We start from the raw sequence: 27,557 nt of genomic DNA on the forward strand, positions 1-27,557 counted from the left end.
GCACTGTGATAATAATTACCTTTGAAAATCCCATTAAGACAATAATTTTACCTGTATCTGGGTTCTAGAGTCAGCTGATAAGTGGGTATAGCAACAGCATGGGCTGAAGAGCCTGGGGAAAGTTATTTCAACTTTCTGAGCTTGCCCACAACCATGAACTAGAGCTATTAATAGAACCTACCTCATAGGGATATAGGAAGGCTGAAATGAGATTATGAGTATGGAAGGCCATGCATGTAATCAATGCAACAGATAGCTACTAGTATTAAGAAGTTGTTAGGGACTAATTAAGCTCCCCCACTGGCCGTTGGGCTACATGTACAATGGCTGAACTCTTTCAGTTAGCCGCTTTACATATAAGGGAACTGAGTCTCACAGCAATTAAGGGAATAGCTGGTAAAGCCAAAAACTTTTGTGCTATGTATAATGGTAGTCAAGAGCATAAGTAATGGAGCCACACAGACTGCCCAGTTCTGTCATTTACTGGCTCCATAAGCTGAGACAAGTTAGTTAGTTGCTCTGCGCCTCAGGCTGCTCACCTATAAAATGGATATAATGATAGAATCAACCTCATATGATCGTTGTAAGGACTATAAAAGTTAATATGTCCAAAGTATTTAAACAATGCCTGGCACAGGGTGAGCTACATCATCATCATCACCACCATCAATGCAATTATTATTATTCTATGTCTCTGTATTTGGAAACACCAGTAGTGTTACAGTACCCGGAGTGAAATAATTAATCTGGCATATAAGGGAGAAATGGACATAGCTCCAAAAGATCACACAGCATAAAATGGGATTTGAAGGGGATTTTGAATAAATTGGAATGGTCTCAGTGAACTGAAAAGGGTAGCCTGCTCCAGATGAATAGAATGACACATTAGACCAGGGTCAGAGAAGAAGCAAAACAACGTGAATTTCATCAAAGAAAGGGAACAGTCAACAAAGACAGAGATTGAACATTTGTAGCAGAATAGCGATAATTACCCTCTAGAAATCCTATAATATCTAGCTTTTAGACACTACAAAGACCATGATAACAGACCCTACCCTTGCATGACTATACATGAGACAGAGAAATACCAAGGACTTCCAAAGGCCTAGTAAATGAGTACCATAGTGCCATTTATGGATGTTGCTGAGCAAATTTAACTCAGGAAATTATTTTTTAGAGAAGGACATAAAGACTGGAAACTTGTGGTTTCATAAATAGTAGATGGGAAAGTGTTGTTGAACATAGCTTACTATAAAGAAGAAACAAAGAACAATTTTTCTTATCAGCCATACTCATTTGGGGAGGGGATTATACATTCAACAGGATTCTACTTGGGCCTGAGTTCAGGTTTTTCAAGCTCACCTTTGCATTATTTGTGTGACCTGGAGCAAGTCTCTTGTTCACCTTTTTCATCAGAGCGTAAGTCTCCTTATCGTATAGATCAGGAAGTAGTACAGTGGAATGTTTACATACAAAGTCTCTGCAGTCCGACTAAGTTCAGAAACTTCCTATATTGGCTGAGCAATCTTGGGCAAGTTATTTAAACACATACCTTACTTCTTATGTGAAAGTTGGAGATGATAATAAATACCTCATAGGGTTGCTATGAGGCTTAAAATATACAATCCATGTGAAAGTTTTAGCACAATGCTGGACACATGGAAAGTTCTTAATAAATGCAAGATATATATATAAATGAATGGACTAAGTGATCTCTAGCATTTCCTGCAGCTACTCATCTTTCCTGAGGTCTGGACTCCTTATTTTTACAGCCTCCCTGACTTTGATACCTCTCTTCAAGTTCAGTCCCTAGCCCCCACCCGTACCCAAGCGAAGTGGAAAAAAGAAGCATTAAGATGGCCAGTGTGGCAGCAGAGATGTGTGTGAAGATGTGGTGATGCCAGCAAGGGGAGGAAGGAGTGGGGAGGGCTCAGTTCTCCTATGGCCACTCCCAAGACAGCTAGGTATTGAACACAAGTATTGGACCCCCAGGGACTCAAGGATGAATGTGCTTGTTTTAGGGAGCTTGGCCGATCCATCAAGCTTGTTTTAACCTTTTATGAACAGAACACCCACAATAACCAAAAATGATATTAGCTGTTATTTTTTTATTATTATCATTATTATTACATATTCAAATAGATAGATTTGTTGCATGGAACACAAAGGCATCCTTCCTATACAGAAGATATGCTTCAAGAGAAGTGATTTCCTTGTCACTGGAGACATTCAAGCAGATACTTAACAGGCAAATAATAGTGACATTATAAGTAAAGCCTTGCTACTTAACATCTGGTCCATGAACCAAGGTATAAGCATCACCTGGGAGCTTATTACAAATGCAGATTCTCAAGCTCCAACCCAGACCTAATGAGTCAGAATCTACATTTTGAAGAAATTCCAAGTAATATATTTAGCTTTGCTATCAAAGATTCAAGCATCAGTGAACAGAGTAGATGACTTTTAAAGCCCCTCCGAACTCTGAGACCACCCTCCATTATACAGTCCATAGGTTTTAACTGGACATTATATTGGCACAGGGATGAACTATGGTCCCAATACCTAGTATATCCCATTTCACTGATGAAATTAAGAATGGCCTTTTCCACCCACCTCCAAAGGACATTTTATCAGATCTAGTGGCTACATTCCACTCATACTTAAGTAACAATCTCAGATAAATACAAATGTAGAGCTTAAATGAAAATACTCAATATTGAGATTGTTTTTGAATCTAAATCATCATATCTACCATGGACAGAGCAGCTTGATTATTTCTTGAGTTCGCTTCCATCTTGTTTTGAGCCACTTCTCTGCTTTCTGCAAAATGTCTATCTGATTATTCTCCACACAGGTGCTCTGGGTAGAGTTCAGTACTCCATTAATACCGAACAATTCACATACAAATACGTGGTTTAACCTTAGATATTTCCGCAAGGCCTGAAGAGGCTGACACAAATATAAACAGAATTGGAAGAGCTGGTGAAATATTTAGCTGAAACTTTAAAGAAAATTTTCTCTCTCTGGAAATTCCTGGTGATGCTTGTATTGCAGCTCAACTGCTTTAGCTCTTTGTATACTTTTATCCTCCCTCCTGGATGCAGGCTTTCTGACATCCTTGGCTCTTTGAATTACACATCACATGGACACAAAGGGCAGACTATGCTAGTCCATCCAATTGTATCAATAGCTTCTTAGATCCCTTTTCTGATTCTATTATTCTGTGACTGCTCAGTAGCTCATGCTTTTTTTGGTATTGGAACTCACACATAGAAATAAAAAAGAACATACTGTTTTGAAAGAATTAAGATAAGAACTAAAGGAAAAAATTTAATGTTTAAAAGGAAAGAAAGACAACACGAAGTGTGACAAAAGTATCTAGTTTGTAATGTATCTAACCTAAGAGAATTTGTGTTAATAATGAAGACTTATTACACCAATACTTATCAAACATCTGCTCTGTACCAAGCACTGTGTTTGCTGCATGATGATGATGATGATGATGAGAATAATAGCAGCTAACATTTGTTGAGGACTTATGACTACACGAATGAGACAGGCATAGGCCCAACCCTCATGGAAGCTTATAAGCTCACAGGAAAAGTAGGCATTGAACAAATAATCCCAAATGTTAGTAACGCAATATGAAATTGCAGGGTACAATGGGAGGGTGCTACAGGTGGCCTAATCTAGTTTAGGGGTCAGTGAAGTCTTCTCTGAGGAAGTGACACTTTTTTTTTTTAACTTTTTATTTTATACTGGAGTATATAGTCAATTAACAATGTTGTGATAGTTTCAGGTGCACAGCAAAGTGACTCAGTTATACATACACATGTATCCATTCTCCCCCAGACTCCCCTCCCATCCAGGCTGCCATATAACATTAGGCTGAGTTCCCTGTGCTATACAGTAGGTCCTTGTTGGTTATCCTTATTAAGTATAGCAGTGTGTACATGTCAATCCCAAACTCCTTAACTATCCCTTCCCTCTACCCTTCTCCAGGAAGTGACATTTTAGAGTTAGCTACACGAAGGGAAGTTAGGGTTGAGGAGATAGAGCATCCCAGGCAGAATGAAGGCTATGGGCAAGAGCTCTGATGAAGCAAAAAGTATATGTTGGAAGAACTGAGAGAACTGGCTAAAGCTTAGAGGCCAGGGGGAGAGTGCGGAGAAGAGGCTGGAGAGAAGAAGGCAGGAGAAGGATCATGCTGAGGCCACGTGAGGAATTTCGAGTTCATCCCAAGGTCTATGGGGAGCCATTGATAGGTATGAAGCAAGTGAGTGACATGATCAGTTTTGGGCTCTAAGAAGATGACCCTGACTGAATTGGAGGGGAAGAGAGGGAATGTGCAGAGGGCAGAAACGATGGTGGCTTGGACTGCAGAAGTGGCAGTGTTTGTAATACATCTCCAGGTTAGAGTGGGGTTCCTGTCAGACTAACAAAATTCTTCCTCCCATAGAACCTAGTTATTTATGTTAATGTTGAAGGAACTTTCCATTCTCAAAACTGCTCCTTCACAGGCATGAGAGCCATGTCAGGGAGATGTGGGAGCCCATGGGCAAAAGGCAGTGGGAAAACACGAAAAGGAGATAACACAAAGGGCTAGCTAGTCCTCCTCTGGAATTCCGAGCTTTGATCTGCTGGTTCACAAACTCCCTCCAGTGTCTTGGGAAGGAGTGCTGTATTGATGCACTCAGCAAAGAAAAGAGGTCCAGAGTTTGCCTAGAAATAGTTCATGGGCCATAAAGATAGTGTCACAGCATAATGTGAGAAAATGAACTTCTAAAAAGGATGAGTTTCATGGGTAAGACAAAAGTATTCTAACTACTGACCTAAGACCCTTTTACCTTAAAAGGAGGGTTCGTTTCAAAAGCTTGAGTTGTAAGCTATATCATTAGTCCCTTTTGTGCTTAGTGGGATGACAAAGCTCTCATCTCCCTGTGGTTCAAAGAATCTGTCAGTTATTCATCAAGCATATTATTGAGCAACTACGTGGTAAAAGGCATTGGAATACAACAGTTAATTAAATGTTTTACATAGACTTCCAGTCCAGTGAAGAAGCTGACAGTCTAGACATTAAACTATTACACAATTAAATTTTAAAAATGCAACTGTAATAAGTTCTACAAAAGAAAGGTATGCGTGCTATGAGGGCTTAGGAAAGGAGCATCTGGCCTAGACAGCAAGTTAGGGACGTGATTACTGAGCTGAGAAAAGAAGGATGAATAGAAGTTAAATGGGTGAAGAGAGGATAGAAGAATAGTGGTAAAATTAATTGATTTGACAAACATGTATAGAGCCCTTATCAGGTGCCAAGCGTCGTAATAGGTAACTGTGGTCCACAGATGAATGAAACCTGGTCTGCATATTAGGGAAAAGAATAAGCTGAATCTTGCTAATGGCTAGCTACGAGAATTTGATTATTAATTTGCCCGAACCTCAGCATCTTAATATGTAAAATAAGAAAATAACATCTATCTTGCAGGATTATTGTGAGAATTCAAAATGTGCAAAGCCCTTAGCTCACTGCCTGTCACATAAGTAGCAAGCTTTGTAATGACCAGACCCAGAGTCAGTATGACATAGTGTCAGAAGCTCTGTTCATGGTGTTCAGAGCTCACTATTTTCCATCAGACTATCTGGGTTCAAATTCCAGATCCAACATTTACTAGCTCTATGACCTTGGGCAAATAACAAACTTTCTAGTCTTTAGTTTCTTTATCTGTAAAAGGAAGATAATAGAAATACCTCATAAGTTTCTTGGAAGGCTCAAAGGAGGTAGGCATGAAAAGTGTGAAAGATGGCTAAATAAGTACCTAGCCTACATATTCTGTATGTTCAAGGTGCTGTATCAGCACAGATAAATAAGCAGTAAATTATTTTTGTTTTTGTTCTTCCTGGATAGGAGGGTGAAGCTAGATAAGGCCAAAGACTTCATATAGAGAGTCTTGTTCTAGGCCTTAAAAAATGAATAGGTGTTGGACAAACAGAATGCTGATAAATTTGCCTTGCTCAAGCCATAGGGCTGCAGCTTGCTATTGTGAGAGCAGCCTAGGCCTAAGGCTTAAGGAGAATATTTTAAAAGACTAGTGAGTTCATTCTAATAAACATCTTCTCTCCATTTGCTGCCATGAGCTGGAAGGCAGGGTGATGTGGTCGGTAACAGCATGGGCTTTGAAGTCAAACAGACATGGGTTCTAATCCAGTCCCTTCTACTTATAGCTGTGTGATCTTATTACTTTTATTACTTACTCTTACTTATTACTTACTATATTTCTCTGAGCTTCAGTTGATTAATCTTTAAAAAGGAAGTATTAATAGAGCCCTCTTCATAAAATTTTTATGAGGATTAATCAAGATAATGCAGGTAAACATATTTGGCACATAATATTCAATAAATGTTAGCTATTATTATTATTGATGCCTCATTAAGGTTATGCTGGCATAAAACATCAGAATTTGTTCAGTGTATGGAACACAAGGGTTTGCCATATCACCTGCTCAACAGTGGGATATCCAAAGAAATACCACAAACCAAGTGGTGAGTCCCTTTGTGGCAATGATTGCAGGTATTTACCTTTGTGGGCCCAGTAACTTTGAAAATTATACAAAGTTGCCCCCCAAAAATACTGAATAAATTAATGAGTTATTTATTTCACTGGTTGTAAAATAAAGGGTTTTTTTACTTACAAACATGAGGCATGCTTCTATAAACAATCTATAAATAAATAAATACACCTGTAGTTTCACCATCAATGGAACAACCATTGTTAATATCTTGATATATTTTTTTCCAAGATGTGTGTGTGTGTGTGTGTGTACATATATGATATCTGTGGGGGGGTTCATAGCATTTAAAATAATTATATACATATTTAATTTTGATCAGACCATAACAAAGCTTTTTCTCAATTTGTCATATGAGCATTTGCTTTGTTTTATTAAATGTGCTTCACAAACATGATTTATACATTAGATAACATTCTATAAGGATGTGGCATATAATTTATTTAACTATTGCCATATTGTTAGACCTTTGGTGTGTGTCAAAACTAATTAATCTTCAAATATAAGTTATTTGTTACCAAATTCAGTGATTTCTTAACCTGTAGGGGCTATAAACAACTTGAAAAAATATGAAACTCTGTACTATCTTCCTTATAGAAGAAAATTACAAACACATATTTACATAAAATGTTGCCTAGAATTTCGGGAGACTTATAAACTCCATGAAGCCCATCAGTGAATTCCTGTCCCCAAGGCTTCAGTCAGAACCAATGATATCAAATATGTTAACACGAAGCAGAACAAAAAAGTTAAAGAACTTTAACATAACAATTGTGGAGAAGTATAATCTCTAATATACTGCTTACTACAGTACATTCGACTATTTTCATAATACAGCTCAATCCCAGTTCATTCTTATATTTTAAATAAGTCTAGATTCTATATTAACACTTCTGTACAACTTCCATGAACTATACTGCCTCATGTGCTGTATTTTTATTATCCTTAGTGACAGAAAGCTTCTACAGGACTCCCAGTACACTGCCTCTCCTCACTGTGAGGTCTTACATTCTAGAGAACTGTGCCATTACTGGATCTATTCCTGCTACCCTCCTCCTCTGTTGCTCCTAATTGTCTTACATACCATTCCATTTGAGCAAATATACAGCATGACTGGTAATACAGTTATTTAAAGGAAAGAGATCATCTTGTAATTACACCAAAAACAAACTCAACAAACTTAAAATATACTGCAGCATAAAGACCAATAAACATAAAAGAGATGTATTCACTCTTTGGGGTCATGTATATTTCAATCTCAGGATGCAAGGTTTTAACTTGGCCTTTGTGTAGTTCTAACTAAGGAAAGGCACAATCTTTAATTTATTATCTTAACTTTATGCTTTGTCTGATAAGCAATTTTTAATACCAAGTTTGATTCTACACACCGTTTTATAGTTTCTAAAGAATTCTGACAGGTTCTCAATATAAAGGAGAAAGCTGTTTTGTACTTTGTGTTTGTTGTTTCCATCTGTTTGCTTCTGAAGATAGAACAATTATTTATGTGAAGATAGAACATTTACTTATGCGAAAGCTTGTATGAAAGAGCATGTACACATGGAAATTTGTTTATGACTGTGTGCATTTGAAAAATCCTAAGTCATTATTAGAATCCAAAGAATGATGGAAAAGAAAATTTTGAAAACAACTCTAAGAATTTATATTAAAGACACTTCTTTTTCTGCCTCATAGCTACATCATCCCTCTCAAGGTTTCCGCTTTGGAACTGTCCGGGAAAGCAGTGCTGAAGATTATGTGAGGCAAAGCTTCCCAGAGATGCATGAGTATATGAGAAGATACAATGTACCAGCCACACCCGATGGAGTGGAGTATCTGAAGTGAGCGTCAACCTCTTGCATCCAAAAAGTTCTCAATGAAAAAGAAGCCTTGCTATTGATGTAGTGTTTGTCGGTTTTTTAAAATGATAGCTAAATATATCCATTGTGTGCTCAGTAATATCTCACACCATGTGAGATCCAGGAGGCAGTATGGAATAAGTGTGCATTTAATTATGTGACCTAGTTTACTAGTTCCTGCACAGTCCCAAGTTGGCCGTAGCTTTGATCAAAGTGCCAGTGCAGTCATTAGTGTAGCAGATGGTGGGGGAAGTAAATGTTGGTTCGACATCACTTGGGAAAACAATGGTGCTGAAATGATCAAACACTCAGGGAATGTGGCCAGAGGACAAAGTGCCCCAAAGCAACCCTTTCCTTCACAGTGAATCTCTAAGCATGTGGACTGTCTCCTCTTATTACAAGGAAGTGGACTTTATCTTAGACCTTTCCTGTAGAAAGAAAATAAGATAAAAGGCAATGATTCCCATGCCTGCATCCTTCTCATCGGCATTTATGAGAAGCAATCAAGAGCAATCACATTACCATGGCAGATTATCAGAGCCTGTAATTCAGTGAAGCTGAATGCAAAAGAGGTTGGTGCAGTTACAGGTCTGCTCATCTAGTCTGCCTGGGAGAAGGGGATGAATGGCTCCTGATAAGCACCACAGCATGCAGGCAAGCAGTCCTCTCCCTCCTGCCTGATGGTCTCAGGACAATGACATACATTCAAACTCCAGTCCCTAGAATTGTGCAGCACCAGGAAACTGGTTTCTCTATTGTCAAACACAATAATCTCCCCAAAGGACAACAAGACTTGGCACTTCAAACTTTTTTTTTAAGAAAGGGAAATAAATAATTTTATGGGACATAGAGGCTCAGTGTTTCTCAAGAGCGCTAGTAATCAGCCCCTAAAACAATTTTATGGACTAAGCTAGAGTCTAGAAAGGAAACCTTGTGTTCTCAGATTTGCAGAGTTATATATAGTGTTGAAGCACTATGAAATGGCACTTTCAATTTTGCAAGAACATTAAAACATTAGAGTCCCTCTCTGACACAGAGTTTAGTGTTCCTTTGCCTCCCAGCTCCTCCTCTTTATCCTCTCCTTTAGGGAAATTCATGGCTGAGAAAAAGAATAAGATGGCAGGGAGACAGCAATGGCTCCCCACTAGATAGTAATGGCTGACAAACTGGGCACTTATGGCAGTGTGAAAGGGTGAGATAAGCCACTGCTGCAGTCTCCAGTTGCATTCCACTCAGGGTATTCATTTACTCTGGAGGCTTCATCTAGAAGGCCCAAGTGCTCAGAGTTGGCCCTCCTCTAGCCTCAGGAGAAATTGTTAGGTAGGAAAACAGGCACAGATGAAGGAGCTGAGTTCCTAAAGAAGCAACTTGTCCATGGAAATACAGCTAGCAAGTGGCAGGGTCAGGACTAGAACCAGGTCTCTAGAATCCAACCACTGCTGCAGGCTAGTCTGGAAACCAAAACTGGAAAGTAGGTCCTTGGTGTTCAAAAAACAGTCCATGTTTCAGCAGCATCCGCGTACCAGATAGCATTTGGGTGCATGTGAGAAATGCAAACTGTCAGGCCCTGTCCCAGAATCTGAATTTTAAAAAGCTCCCCAGGTGACTCAGAGATTGAGGTGAAATTGGAACAGAGCTTATCATCAATGCCCTCTGCCTTCTTCTCTCTGGGCTTCTCTCTCTACTTTTGGCCCAGATAAAGCCTATGCTCTTAGCCACCACTCCAAACAACCAGTCTTCAAGTTACCCCCTGACATCCCAGTGCCCTGACCTGCAAGCACAACCCTTGGAGTCGCCTATAAAGACAGGTTCCTGTGTTAAACCTGTCCCTCCCCTCTCCCATCAGAATTCCCCTGGGCTTCATCCTACTCACTTAGGGCCCTGCTTTCTGAGGTAACAGTATTCCAATAAATTAATCCCTAGTAAAGTATTAATTACTTTTAGTATGTTTATATGGTTTTTGTGGTATATGTGTTATTAAATGAATGCTCAAAAAGACAGCATGATTTTATAATGGGAGAAACAACTGTAGGCCATGGCTGTGCCAACTATAAGGATGATTCAACCAGTCTAGAAGGTCCTTATACCTGGATCAAACACTGCCACTTCCTCACCAGTGACTCAGGGCCCCATGGGAGTCTGTGAGCTAATTGCTTCTTGCCTTACTATGCAATAGAGACCTGCCATAGATAACTTCACTTTGCAATTCAAAATCATGAGGAGTTATTTAGGGATACCACTGAGATGGACCTCAGGAAATACTGGTTAGAAAAACTGAGCCCTAATTTTTTGTATTGTTATTGCTGCCACAAATATTTGCAGAGCATTAGTAAATGGTAACTTGTTCCTGTGTAGCTCACAAGGTACATTCTGGTACTGTGACAGTCAAGATTTGACTGGAGAAGCATCTTTCAGCTTGACTTTTATCTTACTGCCAGGATTCCATTAAGGTTCCTCATCTTCAGCTTCCAGGAGACAGTTCTTATCCCCAGCCCTTTTAGAAGCTTCCCACAGCTCTGGACCTGGGAGATGTTTTTCATTTTGGCTATAGTTAAACATAGGCCTCACTGTAACTTAAATTCAATAACCCTGGAAAAGAGATTTATTTTGAAGTGCCTATTTTACCTCCTAAAAGAGTAGAGAGAGGAAGCAATGGTCATTGGCACCAAGAAGGGATGTTGACCTACTTAATGTGTGTCCATGTGTGGCTCAGAAAAAGCCATCAAAAAGGTACTTGCTGCTCAATGATGAATCTTAGAGATGTCTAAAGGTGTCTTTCTCTTTTAGATTTTTGATGGGTCCTAGCCATGTTCTCCTCTGAGTTTAGAAGCTACTGCTATGTATTGAATTCCAACAGCCTCATTTTTGGCTCTAAGAGAGGAATGACTGGACCCAGATGGGATAGAGAAGAGTTGTTCTCTTTGCTAAGCTGTTTGGACGGCACTGAGGGTCAGAAAGCCCTTATTAAATGGATGTATGTCCTATATCTTTCCAAAAAAAGTTTGAGGTAGCTGAAAACAAGAGCCATTGCATACATCTTAAACATTTCCCTTTGGAACTCATCCTCCCTTGCTACCTTTGTAAGTGGAGCTGAGCCAGTGCTGACCGCCTTCCTTGGGACCATCTCTGTATCTATGACCAAAGACTGGGGAGAACACATGAAGGATGCACAAGGATGTCTGCTGGCACCTTGAGCCCAGCCTACAGCCGACTCACTGATATAGTCCAGAAACAACTGCCTTTAAATGATTTTTGCCTGAACTGCCTCCTGGGATGGGAGTGAAACATGAATCTCTGGAGATATATTAATAAATCAGATTATAAAGATCTATTACATATGCTTCCCATTCCATTTACTGAACACCAGTCTATGGACTTTAAAGAGACCTGAACTCCCTTTTCCCCAAGAGTGCTGGATCTCTTATTTGCACTTCCTTAATACGTACTCCCAAATATGAAATAACGCCTGATCTCTGAAGAATATGATAGTGATCATGACAGAAAGAATTAAGAATTTTCACACAATGATTAATGAGACCCCCAGCTCCAACACTTACTGGCTATGTAGACTGGATTAAGTTACTTTGACTCTTTGAGCCTGAATTTTTCCATCTGTTAAAATGGGATACTACCACCCCCCCTCAAGGTTATTATAAGGGGTAAAATGTGTGGAGAACAATAAATACAATGCTTACACAAAGAAGTCATTCAGTTATTGTAAGAGAAATGAACCTTGACTATTTACCTTCCCATTCAATTCATAGTCGCTCTGGTTTTGTTGTTGGATTTAGAAGTAATGAAAGAAACTGGTAGATGAATCCACTGGAAAGATGTCATGCTCTCTTATAAGAGTGTCTGCTTCCCCTGGTCTATTCTCTGCAGGTCAGTGAGATGTCAGCAAGGCAGAGCCAGCAGCTGCCCAGCTTGTACTGCCCTTATTGTCCAGGTTTCTGTTCCCTAAACAAAAGCCAGCTGTCAGCCTTAGTGTTTCCTGTCTATTAATGAATCATTTTTCACTTTTCTTCTCTTCGTCTTAAATTTAGGAATGATCCAGAGAAACTAGATGCCTTCATCATGGACAAAGCCCTTCTGGATTATGAAGTGTCAGTAGATGCTGACTGCAAACTTCTAACTGTGGGGAAGCCATTTGCCATGGAAGGTATTAATCAGTCATTCTTGATTCACTTTTACTCGGAATGTGCTCAGTTTGCCAACCTAGAAAGTCACAAATGCCAATGTCAGAGGCAAAGAGCTATTCATCTTCCCTTGTTTTCATTTTCAGCTCTTAAGCACTCAGCTATTAAGTTGCTGAAGTTAGGTATTTATTTTCTACCTACTCCACCAACATATTGTTATCCAATTGTTAGAAAAACAACAACCAAAACGCCATTGTTATCCAAACAATGTTGCTTTAGATATCTGGGAGTGGTGACAGTATAATAAATAGGGACTCCAGTTTTAATTTAATCTGTATTTTCTAATGTCCAAATCCTGTAATGAATCTGATGCTAAAACTAGAATGATTGCATTATAACTGGAAGAACCCCAGTGTTGATTTAATCCAGTCTACTCAGTTTTATCCACAAGAAAACCCAGAGACATTTTACCACTTTCTCATAATCACACAATTAGATGATAATACTGGAATTAGAATCCAAATCTCATGGTCCTTAAATAAATGTTTCCACTAGTTGAAAAATAAGTAGAAAAAAATCAACTTTTGTGGTTTAGTAACCTCTAAGAGTCCTAAACAAAACCTTGTTTGGGACCTTGAGTTTGTCTTTCTTCCCACTGGCAGCAAATTTTTGCTTTCAATTTGGTCAACCAATCAATCAGACTTCAGGACCAAAGAAAGATTGCTTTGTCAGTAGCTCCTTGCATCCTGGACAACAGTTGATATATGGAGCTGGTAGTTTGAACCAGCAAATTTCACATCTCCCAGTTCCCAGCTTCCCTCCTCTGACAGTACATGCTGGTTCCCAAAAGAAGCCATACTCACTTGTCAGAAAGCACTTTGACTTGAAACAATCCCACGGGGGTGCCCAAGTCCTACTTCCAGAAAACTATACTTTCCTGTATGTAAATTAGTATATCGAGACTATTCAGATTCCAATTCCCCAACCACAGTTGGTCCTTGTCTCCCCTAAACACATCAGCAAATTTTTTACTTCAGTCTTCGTTTTTGTGATGAATGAGAATGTAACAGCTGATGCTGTTTCTTCAAGCCTTCTCCTAAGAGAAATCAATCCCCTCTCCAGGCAAAGCTACCTCCACCTGAACCAGGAATTGAACTCAGGAAGAGAGAGATTTAGTGGTAGGGATATTCTATTAAGATGACAGTCTGACACAAGAGAGAGGAGATATGGGGATATATGTATATGTATAGCTGATTCACTATGTTATAAAGCAGAAACTAATACACCATTGTAAAGCAATTATACTCCAATAAAGATGTTTAAAAAAACATTACCATACGACCCAGCAATCCCACTACTGGGCATATACCCTGAGAAAACCATAATTCAAAAAGAGTCATGTGGGCTTCCCTGGTGGCGCAGTGGTTGAGATAAAGATGTTAAAAAAAAAAAAGGATGACAGTCTGATGTAGCAGGGCACAAAAAGAAAAGCCAAAGAAAAACTAGAAAACCAAAGAACATTCATTATATAACCTCATTTTGATGTAACAATGGGAAAATTCCCATTTTTTGTGGCATCTAGGGATATGGAAGAGATGTTACTTTTTTTTTTCTGTCCTAGATGCACTGGGTAATTGAGGTCCCTTTTGCCATTAGCAGCTGTTAACAACGAATTATTTGTAGTGGGCAAAAGAATGAAGGACTCTAGTTTCCACCTTTGTCTTAGGGGCCAACTCTATCTTGTCAAAAGGCAGTGGTGAGATGGCTTGTTTGCCTCTGCTAGACCCCAGTGCCAGATGCCACACAATTAACTCCCCACTGGTTTCCTGTTTACATTTACATCTGTGCTCCTGAGACTTTGTGTCTTTCAGTTCCCATCATCTCCAGATACCACATTGTTTTCAAAGGGGATAAATACAAAATGGCGCAAGGAAGTGCTCTCTCTGCAAGAGAGCAGAGAGACTACAGATTTGAATACAGAGAACGGTCTCATCATTGTTGGCTTGTTCTAAAAAAAACATTGCAGGTTTATTCTGGGTGAGGTGCAAATCAGAAATTTTAATTCAATACTGCCTCTGTGAACAAGTTTACAACCTAAAAGCAGAACTTTGTAAAACACAAAGCGAGGTCACGTAAGTGAAAAACAACATGATAGAGATACTAGTAAAAGTCTTGATTGCTGCTTTTAACAAAAAAGTCAATCTCATAGATTTTTATGGAATATTTCTCTCTTCATGAAATTTTTAAAAAATATTATATGCTTTCCTTTAGCAACATTTAGAATTTGTGAACTTATGAAAATGTGGACTTTATTATTAATTAATTAGACTTCATAGGCATAAATATATCAGAAAAGCAATTTATGAACAATTTTTACCCATTTAGCTTTCAGGACTGTTTCATATGTCTATCTGTAATCCTATCATAGGACCTAGTATAATGCAAAGCATATAACAGTTATGTAATAAATGATGTATTACGTATTATATAACTCATTAGGTTGTATTTGAAATAAGTACCTAATTCACTTATTGTAGATAATCAAAAGCACCCTGAAGGTCTGCATACACTTTCCAAAGTGCTTAAATGACTTTGGGAACTTAGGAAAGAAAACGGAGTCCATTGATTCCTTCATGCTGAATATACATTCGCTCTCTGTAGTAACGACATTGTATCAACTCGGTGTGACTACTGAATACCCCTCCCAACTTCACCATCCTGCATTTATTTAAGGCTTAAAGGTCAAGTGGGACAAATGAAAGATAATAGTCCACACTGAGTTTGAAACCTTTTTGTAAGTCTTCAGTGCAGCAAACCAAAATTAAGAATTCAAGAGCATGTGGAAAGTCTCTGGTCATATTAAAAACCATACACCAGGGACAAGAAGACATATTGTGTGCTCTGGAAAAAAAGAAAGTGTTGTGATAAATGAATACATGTCCCAAATTTATGCATTGGAGTTAGCTGACAGTAAAGGTCAAATGAGAAGAAAGAGTAATGGAACTGCACAGTACTGATTTGTGACCTTTCTGCTGAAGACTTTGCGTGTTTTTGAGTTTGTTCTATTACTTGCTTTCCACTAATTATTTAATACAGTGCTTGGAGCACTAGCTCTGGAGTCTGAGTACTTGGGTTAGAATAGAGTTTCTGCTACTAACTGTGCTACATTGGGCAAGTCACTTAATCTGTTCTTTAGCTTCTTCATCTGCATAATGGATTTGTGAATAGTACATCTATGACAGAGTTGTCATGAAGAGTAAGTAAAATAAAATAATGTATGTTAAGCATGTAGAAGCACACAGTAAGTGCCCGATAAATGATTATTATTATTCATTATATTGAATTAATAGATTGAGACCAATTCATTATAAATTATCCTAGGATAGATAGTGTTCATATATCTCAGCTTCTCACACATACTTCTCTCTCCACTTTGATGTGCTGGGGGTAAGGGAAACCCATTTTTAAAGTCTCCTTTAAGGTTAGGACTATTCCAATATGTTCTCAACCATTGCCCAGCAGTAGCTAAATATGGTATTCCAAGGCCAGACCGTAAAACGAAATTAATTTTTCTTCCTGAAGTCTTTTTAACCCTATCTAAGATTTTATTTTAAAAATATCTATTTTCCAACCACATTTCAGGACGATTTTTGAAATCTATGAATTTCTAACTATACATTTGCTAGCCAAAATATATTTCCACCACTCTTAGCTGAGTAAAGCTGATTTACCCATGGGGAAAAGATCAGAATTCTATTCTGAAAATTGTTCTCTTGGGCTATTAAGCTGTATCCAATTTCAAGGGTGCCTGAAGCCTTCATCTCTAGGCTTGAAGGATTCCATTTTGCTTCATCTATCAACCACAAAATAGTCAACCTCGTCTTTATTGCAAAGCCACGTTTCTAATGATAATGAAAGCAACTCAGGCTGCTAAGTTGAGTCAGCAATTTAAAAATAAGAATTCTTTGACCAATGAACACAATCAAATTTGAAAAGCAGCTGATAAAGAGGACAAAAATGGTTTTACTATTTTATGTTTCTGAATAAAATTGATTTTTATGTCTTTTAACACGTACCTCTTCTAATTGCCACATAACTTTGTTTTTCTGTTTCTCCCCTTGTTCCATATGCATAGTTTGTTTTAATTAGATAATAATAATAATAATTTATGCCAATAATTATTAAAATATCAATATTTAATATATGTATTAACATAGAAATTTTTAAAGAACAGGAATCTATTTTTAGTGGTCAATTACAAATTAACCTTGACATGATGGAATGGAGTGATTTAATATTTATTATCTCCTATGTAGCAATTTTTTATAAATGTCTCTGCAACTTCAACATAGCTTTTTCCCTATGGCAATTTTTATACTTTTGTTGTAGTGCCAAAATTCTATTCTTAGAATATTTAAATTTATCGTAAATATTAATTTCCAATTTTTAAACTTTCTTATCATGCATTTTGGTCTCATCTATCCAAAATACCACTATCAAGAATCACTCCAAGATGCCTTCTCTCATCATTTCATCTGGTAGCAATCTCTCTCCTCATAACAACAGTTTTCTTCATCCTCTTCATTGCATCTTTGTCATTATATTTTATGTTTATTGAATTTATGACTCACCTCTCTTTTTTTCTCAAGCAAAGTCCTATAACATCCTACCATGCTGTGTAGTTATTTATGTATGCCTCATCTCCTCCGTGCCACCATGAGCTTCATATGGATAGACTTGGTGTCTAATTTAACCTGGTAAATTCCATAGCACTTGGCAGAGTGTCTGGGACAGAATAGCATTCAACCCCTATTTGTGGAATTAATGAATAGATGAATGCAATAAATGCTTATCAAATGAAAACAATTCTGCCATGATTACAGTAACCTGTGCTGGAATTACCGGCTTTAAGGGGATTTTTAGGAGACACAATATAGTCAGGGAGGGTCCTTGCTAGTTAATTTCGTCATTTATGTACAATCATATACCAATTGGGGCTGTACTTATACTATATTTACACAACTTATTGAAAAGTTTATGACAAAATCTGCCCGTGAATAATATATATTTGTGTCTGCTGAATTCAAACCACCAGTTTAGATGATTGTAGTTTTTTACTGCATTGCCTGGTTTAGGGAGATTATATCAATATGATTGTAGTGATAGGGCCTGTTTGAAGGGGAGGAATAGGTCAAGTATTCCTGTGCCTTGGTCACATGCTATAATGGATACAGTGGAGGGAGCATTGGTTTTAGACTCAAACAGACCTAATTTCAAATGCTAGCTTTGCCATCTATGAGCTGTGTGAACTTCGGCTGTATATTTATTCAATCTTTAAGTTTCTATTCTGCATGGGTTCACATAGGGGTTAGACACATGTGGAATGGTATCTGGCACTCAGTAGGGCTCAGTATGTTCTAGCTCTCATTATTAGAATCCCAGAGCGATTTAACTAACCTGTATGCCACACTCCAGTATGCAATCTTAGACTAGTGCATGATCTACAAAGTGGGGTAAGACATGTAAAAAGTTTATTATAGAGCAGTACTTGGTGTATAGTAAGCCCTCTATAAGTATTAGAAATTGTTGTTGTTGAAAATTATTGCCTCCAGGGGAAAAAATATAAAATATTCAGCAAACCTGGCCTAATGATCCTGACCATCAACCCATACCCACCAGATAGTTCCAAGATCTTCTACTATTTGTTTGTATAAGTCCCAGTTCTTCTCCCTCAAGCTGGTACAAGCTGGGATGTCTCAGTTGTAATGAAATAATCATTATGCAGTGCATTGTCTCCCTAAGAGAGTGTACACTCCGTGACAGCAGGGACCATATTTACCTTGCTCACTGCTAAATCCCAACCACTTAACACAGTGCCTATTCACTCATAAATATTCGTTGAATGGATGAATGAGTGAATGAATAAATGTGTGAATTAGTCAGTGAATATTATCATACACATGACTAGTATTGTGCCTGACATGTAAATAGGTACTGAATGAAAATCTGTGCAACTGAATTTGTCAATAGCATTCATTATAATAAAAGTTTCTAAAGAAAATCAGTTACTTCCTTATAGTTACCCATTACTTTAAAAAAATGTTATTTCATGGTAGAATCAGCAGAAGAACAGACTGCCTGTGTAAAGTCTTTTATTGTCAGTCTTGCCTTTCAAACCAAAACTACTAGGCACAAAATAGGCACTCAAAATAGCTCTTTGAATGGAAAATTCTAATAATGCTCTTGACGCTGTCATCATTTCCTTGACTCGCCATTGTTAAGGAACAAACAAAATTACCAGGGGGAGAAAAACATATAGCTCTTTAAAACGCAAAAATTTTTTCTGTATTACTTATTTCCTCTCTTTTATTAGTTATACACATATCTCAAGCCCTATATTTTTTACAAAAGGATTTGTGTATCTGTAATTTAAAAAAAGAACAAAAACTAATGTCCTTGGAAATAAATTGTAAGATGGAATCATTATAGCAAGTATTTGTTTCCATGAAGTATCTTAGGATTCTTGACAGCCTTTTGGTCTTTATATGTGAAAAAAGGAGCTAGCTATAGTTTCAGTTTGTCTTCCTCAGTCATCTTGAGGGCAATACATCTTTTTTTAACTATGCTATCCAATAGCTACAGACAAAATGTAGGTAATTAGCTCTTTCACATGGCTCTTCAAAGAGATTAACAGTTTGGAAAGCAAGTAAAGCCCCATACTAAGTGAGGATACAGAGTCCAAGCTAATTAATAAAACTCTGACAACAATTACATCTTCTTTATGCTCCTCCTTCATCCTTTCCCCTTCCTCTCTTGCCTTGAATAACCATTGTCACAGATATTTGGTTTATCAATTCCTTGATTTTTTTCTGAATATACTTTTATCAAATACATATGAATTCTTAAAAATACAGTGTTTTGTTTTGAATGTTTTTACATTTACACAATGGATTCAGGCTATAATCTTCTGGGATTGATCTTTTTCTTTCAGTGTTGCTAAGAGTCATCCATATTATTCCATGTTATTCTAGTTCATATGTTTCACACTATACAATATTCCATTGTGTCAACATTCCATGATTTATTTACCCATTCTCTTGTCAACATTTGGGTTGTTTCCAATTTTTGCTATTATGAACAATGCCTCTAAGAACATTCTTGTACATATCTCCTGGTGTGGTTATGGAGGAGTTCTTTAGGAATGCATTTAAAGTTGCTTGTCTTAGAGCTTATAAATCTTCAACTATACAAAGTAATAGCAAACAGTTTTCCAAAGTGGGTACATCAATTTGCATTCCCACAAGCAACGAATAAGTGATCTAATTGATCTACATTTGTACCAACACTTGGTTTTATCAGACTCCCTTTTTTTGACAAGTTTTTGTTGATGTTTTAGTACTTATGCTATATTGTACATTCACATGGTCTCATTCTATTATTGAAAAATAAAATAAAAGTAAAAAAGGGTCATGCATGACCAATGATAAGAGTATTTCATAAACCAGGGATTGTAATTCATCTAATTTTGTGTATTTAAGGTCCAGGGGAGGGGTTCTGGGAGAAGTAGATAGGGAATCCTAGCCCTGGTAAAGACCTCAAAGATGGCTTCGAAAGAATATCTTGAAGGGAAGGGCAGAAAGCCTTGGAATACAATGTACCCCAGTACACAGTACACAGCTTATTCCTCTCCTTTCCAGACTCATCTCTTTTACTCAGAGAGGTAGCAGGTCCAAGGTAATCATACCTTGGACATCTTTTTAACATCTTTTTTGGAGTATAATTGCTTTACAATGGTGTATTAGTTTCTGCTGTATCACAAAATGACTCAGTTATACGTATATATATATCCCCATATCCCCTCCCTCTTACGTCTCCCAACCACGCTCCCTATCTCACCCCTCTAGGTGGTCCCTAAGCACTGAGCTGATCTCCCTGTGCTATGCGGCTGCTTCCCACTAGCTATCCATTTTACGTTTGGTAGTGTGTATGTGTCCATGCCACCCTCTCACTTCGTCCCAGCTTACCCTTCCCCCTTCCCATATACCTTGGACATTTTTGAGTCCTTTGAAGGAAAGATGGTGAAAGCTCACTATGCCCTCGTTACCAGGCCTGACAGCAATATCACGCAAGCGCGGTGGCAACATCTCAGGAACCTCTCAGGTGAAACACTCATCTGAGATTATATTTTCTCCTAGGATACGGCATTGGTCTCCCTCCCAACTCTCCTTTGACCTCCAATATATCTGAGCTAATCAGTCAATACAAGTCACATGGGTTTATGGATGTGCTACATGACAAGTGGTACAAGGTGGTTCCCTGTGGCAAGAGAAGTTTCGCTGTCACTGAGGTAAGGGAAAATCTGCTGATAATGTTGATGCTTTGTACAGATTTACCTTGAAAAATATGAGGAAATGCTGTCATATGTGGCCAATAATCCAGGCTATTACATCTCCTAAGACTCACCATGGTATTTAGATTACTCCTAATTTCACTTGAAGGATGGCTATTCAATAGGAATTTTCCGTAAGACAGATTTGTCTTGGATTTAACTGTGATGCTATTTTGATGAGTAAATGTCTGAATTTCTATTTTTGCCTATATGTTATATCCACAAGTGCAGAAGAAATGCTGTTCTGCATTACAGTAATAGTATCTGAGATTGACATTAACAGTGTTTGGTTTAACTGTTGCTGGTCACAATGTGGACTTCAAAATATTCTCAGGATCTAACTTCCCAGTGGTCCAGTGATGAATCCCGCTTACAGCAATAGATATTAACTTATAACTGGTAATTCTTAGATAATCCTAGATTTTTTAAACTGAAAACAACCAATTCCCTTCTTTTAGTGATGGAAAACTAATATCTAGAGATGCTAAGTGATTTGCCCAAGGCACACAAACAGTCAGAATCTACATCTTTTTATTGCAATGCTCTGCCTTTATGATGTAATTAGAAGGAAACCTGCAAAGTGAGCCAGAAATTGGATGATTAAGATAGGAGACTAAAAGGTGTAACAAGAGCCACAGGCTCCAGTATTTAAAAGAGAAGCCAAATAAAGCAGTATGAGGTCTGCCTGACATTTGAAAAAAAAAATCTAAAGCCAACAATAATGACTCCAAATAGCCTCTCTTCGCCAACAACTTTCACATTTGTATTTCAACACCAACTCTTCTTCTGGGCTCCAGAACCATATATCTACCTTCCTATTTGACATTTCCACTTGAATATCTTACAGGCATCTGACATTTAACTTGTCAGAACTGAACCCTGCTCTTCTCTCCTAAATCTGCTTTTCTCTCTGTGCATCACATCTTGGATAATGGCACCTCTGTCCGTCGAGTATCTCATTCCAGAAACTGGCAGGGATCCTTAATGCCTCCCACATCTCACCTTCTGCATCCATCAACAAGCCATATCTTTTCCTCTATAAAATATGTCTCAAATATGCCCATTGTCATCTCCACTGTCATCACTCTAGTCCAAGCCATCATCCCTCACCTGGACCACTGCAAAAGTCTCCTAACTGGTCTCTCTGTTTTCATGCCTGCCGTTCTCCAATTTGTTTTCCACGTGGCAGATCACTCTCCTACTTAGAAGCCTGCGATGGCTTCCCATGTTAATTAGGGAACAATCTGAAATGCTGAACATGGCCTGCAATGCCCTGAGGGACTTGACCCTGCCTACTTCTTCAGCCTCATCTCATGCAACTTTCCTCCTGGCTCATTACACCCCACCACAATGGTCATTCCAGATGGAGATACACCAGTGGCTTTCCTGCCTTGAGGTCTTGGCACATGCTGTTGCATCCTCCTTCCCAGATACTCTTCCTCTCCCCACCCCCCGACATTTACCTAGCTAATGCCTTCTCATTATAAACTCCCAGCTGAAATCTCCCTTCTTCAGAGCCTGCCCATAGTCCCTGATACAACCTGAATCATATCTCCCTTTATAATCTCATATTATATCTTATTTAGAAGATGGTCATTGAGCAAAGATTTAAAGAAAGCAAAGAGGAAAATAACAAATTAGGGAACTAGCATGCTCTGTTTCTTATCACATGACAAAAACTGTATTAGGGACATTAACTCATTGGTTCTCACTACAACCCTGTAAGGCAAGCATTTTTATATTTTTTTGGAGATATTTTCATGGCTTTTCCTAAAAGAAATAAAATTGGGCTTACACTGGTCAGCTGAATTAATTCAGCCAAGAAAATAAACTAAGCAATTGCTTAAACTGTGCAAAGAAAGCAACAATCATTTCGTGTGTCCTACCATTTGTTGTGACCATGGTTAACTCCAACCAAAATCTCCAAGTGATTCAAAGTTGACAGCAAGACATTAGACAAGACGAAGGGAGCCTCCTCGTCATGCCCCCAAAGCCAGCAATACAGAATGACTGGCACCTCCCTGATCACAAACATACCTCTAGGCTGTTGCATTTCAGAGGACCATCAGACCAAGACATCAGCTGGATGGACTGACTCCCAGGGCAAGCCTCTGAGGGTGCAGGGCTCTTCAGCTTCAGAACCTAACTCCACCTGGGCACATACAGGGGAACATACTTTTGGAGACTAACAAGCACTAACATAAATCTATTGATTCTAGTGTGAAAATATCTAACACAAAGCATGATAAATTTGAAGACATACATTTCTGGACTTGCATCCTGGCTCTACCAATTAACAACTGAGTGACTTAACTGCTCTTAAGTCTGAATTTCTTCAGCCATGAATGGATATGATAAAACCTGCCTTGTCATTTTGTTCTGAGAATAAGAGATCATTTATGGAGAGACCAAGTAAAAAACCTGGCATAGTAAATAATAGAAATATTAATACTTCCTCTCCTTCCATCAGGAGAACTTCCTGGGGTTCACAGATATCTTCAGGTATCTTTCTGCAGCTTTATTTAGAAGGAAACCTTCCCAGAAATTCTCCAGATTTCCTCATATTCATTGGTCAAAATTACATCATCTGTCCATGTCTAAAGCCAATCAGTGGTGAGGGGAATGAGATCACCATGACAGATTAGCCAGTCATGACTCATCCTCCAGAATTTATTAGCTGCTCCAGGGGCAGCTTCCCTTGAAATACATGGCCCCGTAGAGAATGGAGTTCTCTAAATGAAATGAAATGAAAGCAGGGTTCCCTTAGGAAGGAGACAGGAGAATGAATGCTAAATAGGCAACCAACCACCTCTTCTACACTCTCTCCCATCCCACCCACTTCTAGTCATCGTTACAATGAGGTATTTGGATTTAATCACATGCAAGAGCCCTCCCACCTTTGATACAGTGATTACAGTCTTTCCTTTACATCATCCTGAGATTAGAATATTTAATATATTTACAGTATAGCATAATGGTTGAAAGCATGGGCTTTGGAAACAGTTCTAGGTTTGAACGCCACCACCCATGTGATACAAGACATGTTACCTGTCCATTCTGAGCCTCAGCTTCTGCAAATTGGGGTGATAATGTCTACTTTATAGGATTGTGGTGAAAATTAAGGCAGATAATTAATGCTTATAAAATACTGAGCCTATACTCAAATATGATAACCACAAAGTAACTTACATCCTTAAGGATGATGAGGTTTCAACTGTTCCAGGGCTGTATGGATTTATCAGTAATTTCAAACGAAACCAAATTAAGTGTGGACAAAAAAGAAGGCAGATTTTGAAAAACAAACAAATAATCAGCAAAAGCCATAAACTGTTCAGATGATATGTGCAAAACACACCACATATTTTTTCAACCATGGTTTTTAACGGGACAAATTCAGGGGAGAGGCATTTGGGAAATTCTGGATGTAGTGAGCTGGAAGCAACTGGATAAGAGGCTGATATCAGGATCAAGTTATGGTTGTTAAGACAACCCTGGCCCCATTTTCCAGGTCAGCTGAATTTGGAAGGGGGTGAGAGGTAGGAATGAGGAGAATGGAAGAGAGGTGTACCCTTAATTGGAACTTCAGAGACAAAAATAAAAATTATGATAACATCCATGTGTGTGTAGAGATGGGGGTGCCACCCCCAGCTTCAGGGAATGTTAAGAACATGTATGGAGCACTTCTCAGCGATGGTGGCCTGCACTACTGCATATTCTGGTCTGTGCAGTAAGAATCTGCTTTGCAATGTTGCTCACCTGTGTGCATTTAAACAGAGTGCATATCCTTGTGCACTGACCGGCATGTTTGTCTTGAACAACCTAAGACAGAATTTCAGGATGTCACCCTCACAGAACCTAAAGATACAATGTAATTAAATGAAACCCATCTTCAGCTCACTGGCTGAGCTTAGTCTCCTCTGTGAAGGCCCTGTGCCTGCTGGATTTTCTATCACTCAGTCCATGAGTCTCTACCTCCTGTTTGGGTGGGCGGTTTAGCTTTCTCCCAGAAAAGGTCAGAAGAAGGAAGCATGCTTGTCAGTACTTTGCTTGCCATCCCTTTTGCCTCAAATGTCATACGTTGCTGGGCTATTAGTGTGAAGAAAGTAGGACTGGATTTGAAATCAGAGAAGCCATATTTGAAGCCTGCCTCTACCATCCACTTGACTTGGGAAAAATCACTAACCCACCTCAGTCTCAGCTTCTTCATCTCTTCAGTAACTTCTTGTGAAGAGTTAATAAAATGGTAGTTTAATGAACACATCCCTCCTCCTTCGTTCTCCCCAGGGGGAGGGGTGCAGAGCACAGCACAGCAGAAACAGGTATGTTCTGGAGGGTACCTCTCCCAACAGGTGCTCTTGAGAAAGACATTCCTCTGACCTCCCATTTTCCAGGTACAGTCCTAGTCCATGTATGTTGTCACAAAGCAATTAAACAATTTCACTCTGAAAAAAATATCCTCATTTGCCTAATGAATAATACATGGTCACCTAGTAACATGACATGAAAGATGCTTTTTTCCACCTGTTTCTCACAGTTGGACATTAATACTTGGTCCCCTGTCAGAACCTTGATCTATTCACCTCCCATCTCTTGGCAACACCAGAGCTGTCTAGCTGCAATCTCTCTGGAGGATAAACTCATTTTTTAAAATTTTAGGGCTTTATCTGCTCCCAGAGTCACCTAGGATATTTGCAGGTCCAATTCTGCAGGCCAGACTCCAGCAATTTTCAGAGAGGAATTTTAAACTGACCTTAGATGTTTCTTCACGATCCTCCTAGCATAGCGGTGCCTCTTCCCACAGTGGACTCATGGATCGATTCCACAGGGGAACATATATGGCAGGCTTTAAATTGCCTTCATTTCCCTCTGACTCAGCAAAAAAATGTAATTTTTTTTTTGAGTCACTGACTGAATTTAAGAGTTCCAGGGCAACAGTTTTGTGAAATCTGTTATTTACAAACCAGGAAAAGGAAGGCAGCAGATCACAGCTTAGGAAACTCCCAAAATTCTTCAAGGAATTATTAAGATATATGATGATACCTCTTTTTAAAAGTCTCCTTTAAATACTGGGTTGAATAATGTGCCTTTTAACCAACTGGGAATAGTCAAGAAGGAAGAGGAAACAGTTTGGGCAGGGAATGGATAGAATACTCAAACAGTCTAAGGAGAGTTTTCAAGAAACTCTTGGCAGAGGTATGGTTTAAGGAAACCAACAGAAATAGTGCAATCTCTCAGGGCAGGTAAAGTGAAGGAGCCATTACCACACCTTAGCTCAAAGGGAAAAATGGAGAAAGCCACTCCTAGAACCCAGGGAGGCACAGGAGAGGGCATTCTAATAGGAGCTGCAGCCTTTGGTTAGGGACATAGCCATGCCACAGTGACCTGGCTGAGAGAGAGCCAGGAAGTAAATACCTGACCTTAGTCTCCTCTGGCCCTCCATCTTCCACCACTGCCTTAAGCAAAGGAAGCCTGTCAATGGGGTCCACACAGGACCTCCCCAGTGCACAAAGGAGGATGGGAAGAGGTGAAAAGTGGATCTGGAAGGGCAAAAGAATGTCCAGAACAGCCCCTCATGGCAGATGGAGGTGGGGATGGGGCCAGCTGAAGGAAAGCACTGGCAGCCTGACCATCTATGAATGTGCAGCTTCTACAACTGCAGAGGTCCAACCGGCAGGGAGGGAGATCATGCCTTGCACTGATCAGGAAGAAGGGAGAAGGACAACCAGGCCACTGGAATGACCTTGGTCTTGGGAGTCACCCTTGCCCCATCATTACTGTGAGGAGGCAGTTTTATGTCCTCGGGAAAGTTACTGAATCTCTGTGAGCCTCAGTTGAGTCCATATCTTCCTGGGTTTTTACAAGGTTTTCTGCCTCTGAATCCATGGGTCTCCTTGTGTTGTCACTGCGTATTTAGGGAAACAAATACGTACTAAGCAAGAAGTGGAACACTGCACTGGAGAGAGCTCTATTTCAGGAATCCAGAGACCTCGATTACATAGGGTAGGGAAAAGGAAAAGGAAATGTTGAAATAGTCTAAAAATAAATCACTAATCTTTTCAGTGTTCTTTTATTACTAAGGAAAGTGCACATTAAGAAACTGCCCCATTCCACCCATGACCTCACCTTCAACTTGACCCTCACCCCATCCCTGAACTTACTCAGTCCTTGACCTCACCCCATTCCTGGCACCCAACCCCAACCTGACCTTTAATTCATTCTTAATCTTACCCATCCTTGGCATTCCCCATTCCTGAACTCCATCCAGTAAGGGATGAGGCCATGGAACAGGGGTGGAGTGAAGATGTCTGTGAAACTCATTATTAGGCCATTTTTTTAAGCTGAAGTGTAAATGGTCTGTTTCTAGGACCACGGTAGAGATACAAATGCAAAAACAACCACGGTGTCAAAATATCCACATGTAAAAGGTACATCAAAACATCATGAACACAAATTACTTAACCTCTCTGAGTTTCCTCCTATGCAAAATGGAGAGAATATCTGATGATTCGCCTTGGTGTAAGGAACAGAGATAATGTACATAAAAGTGTCTGACATGTGGTAGGTGCTGAATGAATGGTAAGTTACCATATTTGTCCTGACTCTGCCATG

The 27,557-nt window shown here is 39.0% G+C and overlaps 1 protein-coding gene across 1 annotated transcript in view; it reads left to right on the top strand.

Annotated features, from left to right (window-relative positions):
* The window catches only part of GRIN3A (glutamate ionotropic receptor NMDA type subunit 3A), a 142,514-nt gene that overhangs the window by 86,832 nt on the left and 28,125 nt on the right, over positions 1-27,557 (top strand). Inside the window, exons 4-6 of the mRNA XM_024734446.1 lie at positions 8,260-8,405; positions 12,467-12,582; positions 20,755-20,906. Coding sequence (XP_024590214.1) covers positions 8,260-8,405; positions 12,467-12,582; positions 20,755-20,906 — 414 coding nt within the window. The remainder of the gene's footprint in view (positions 1-8,259; positions 8,406-12,466; positions 12,583-20,754; positions 20,907-27,557) is intronic.

Source organism: Neophocaena asiaeorientalis, unplaced genomic scaffold, assembly GCF_003031525.2.
Source record: "Neophocaena asiaeorientalis asiaeorientalis breed wild unplaced genomic scaffold, Neophocaena_asiaeorientalis_V1.1 scaffold192, whole genome shotgun sequence".
Classification (NCBI taxonomy): Eukaryota; Metazoa; Chordata; class Mammalia; order Artiodactyla; family Phocoenidae; genus Neophocaena; species Neophocaena asiaeorientalis.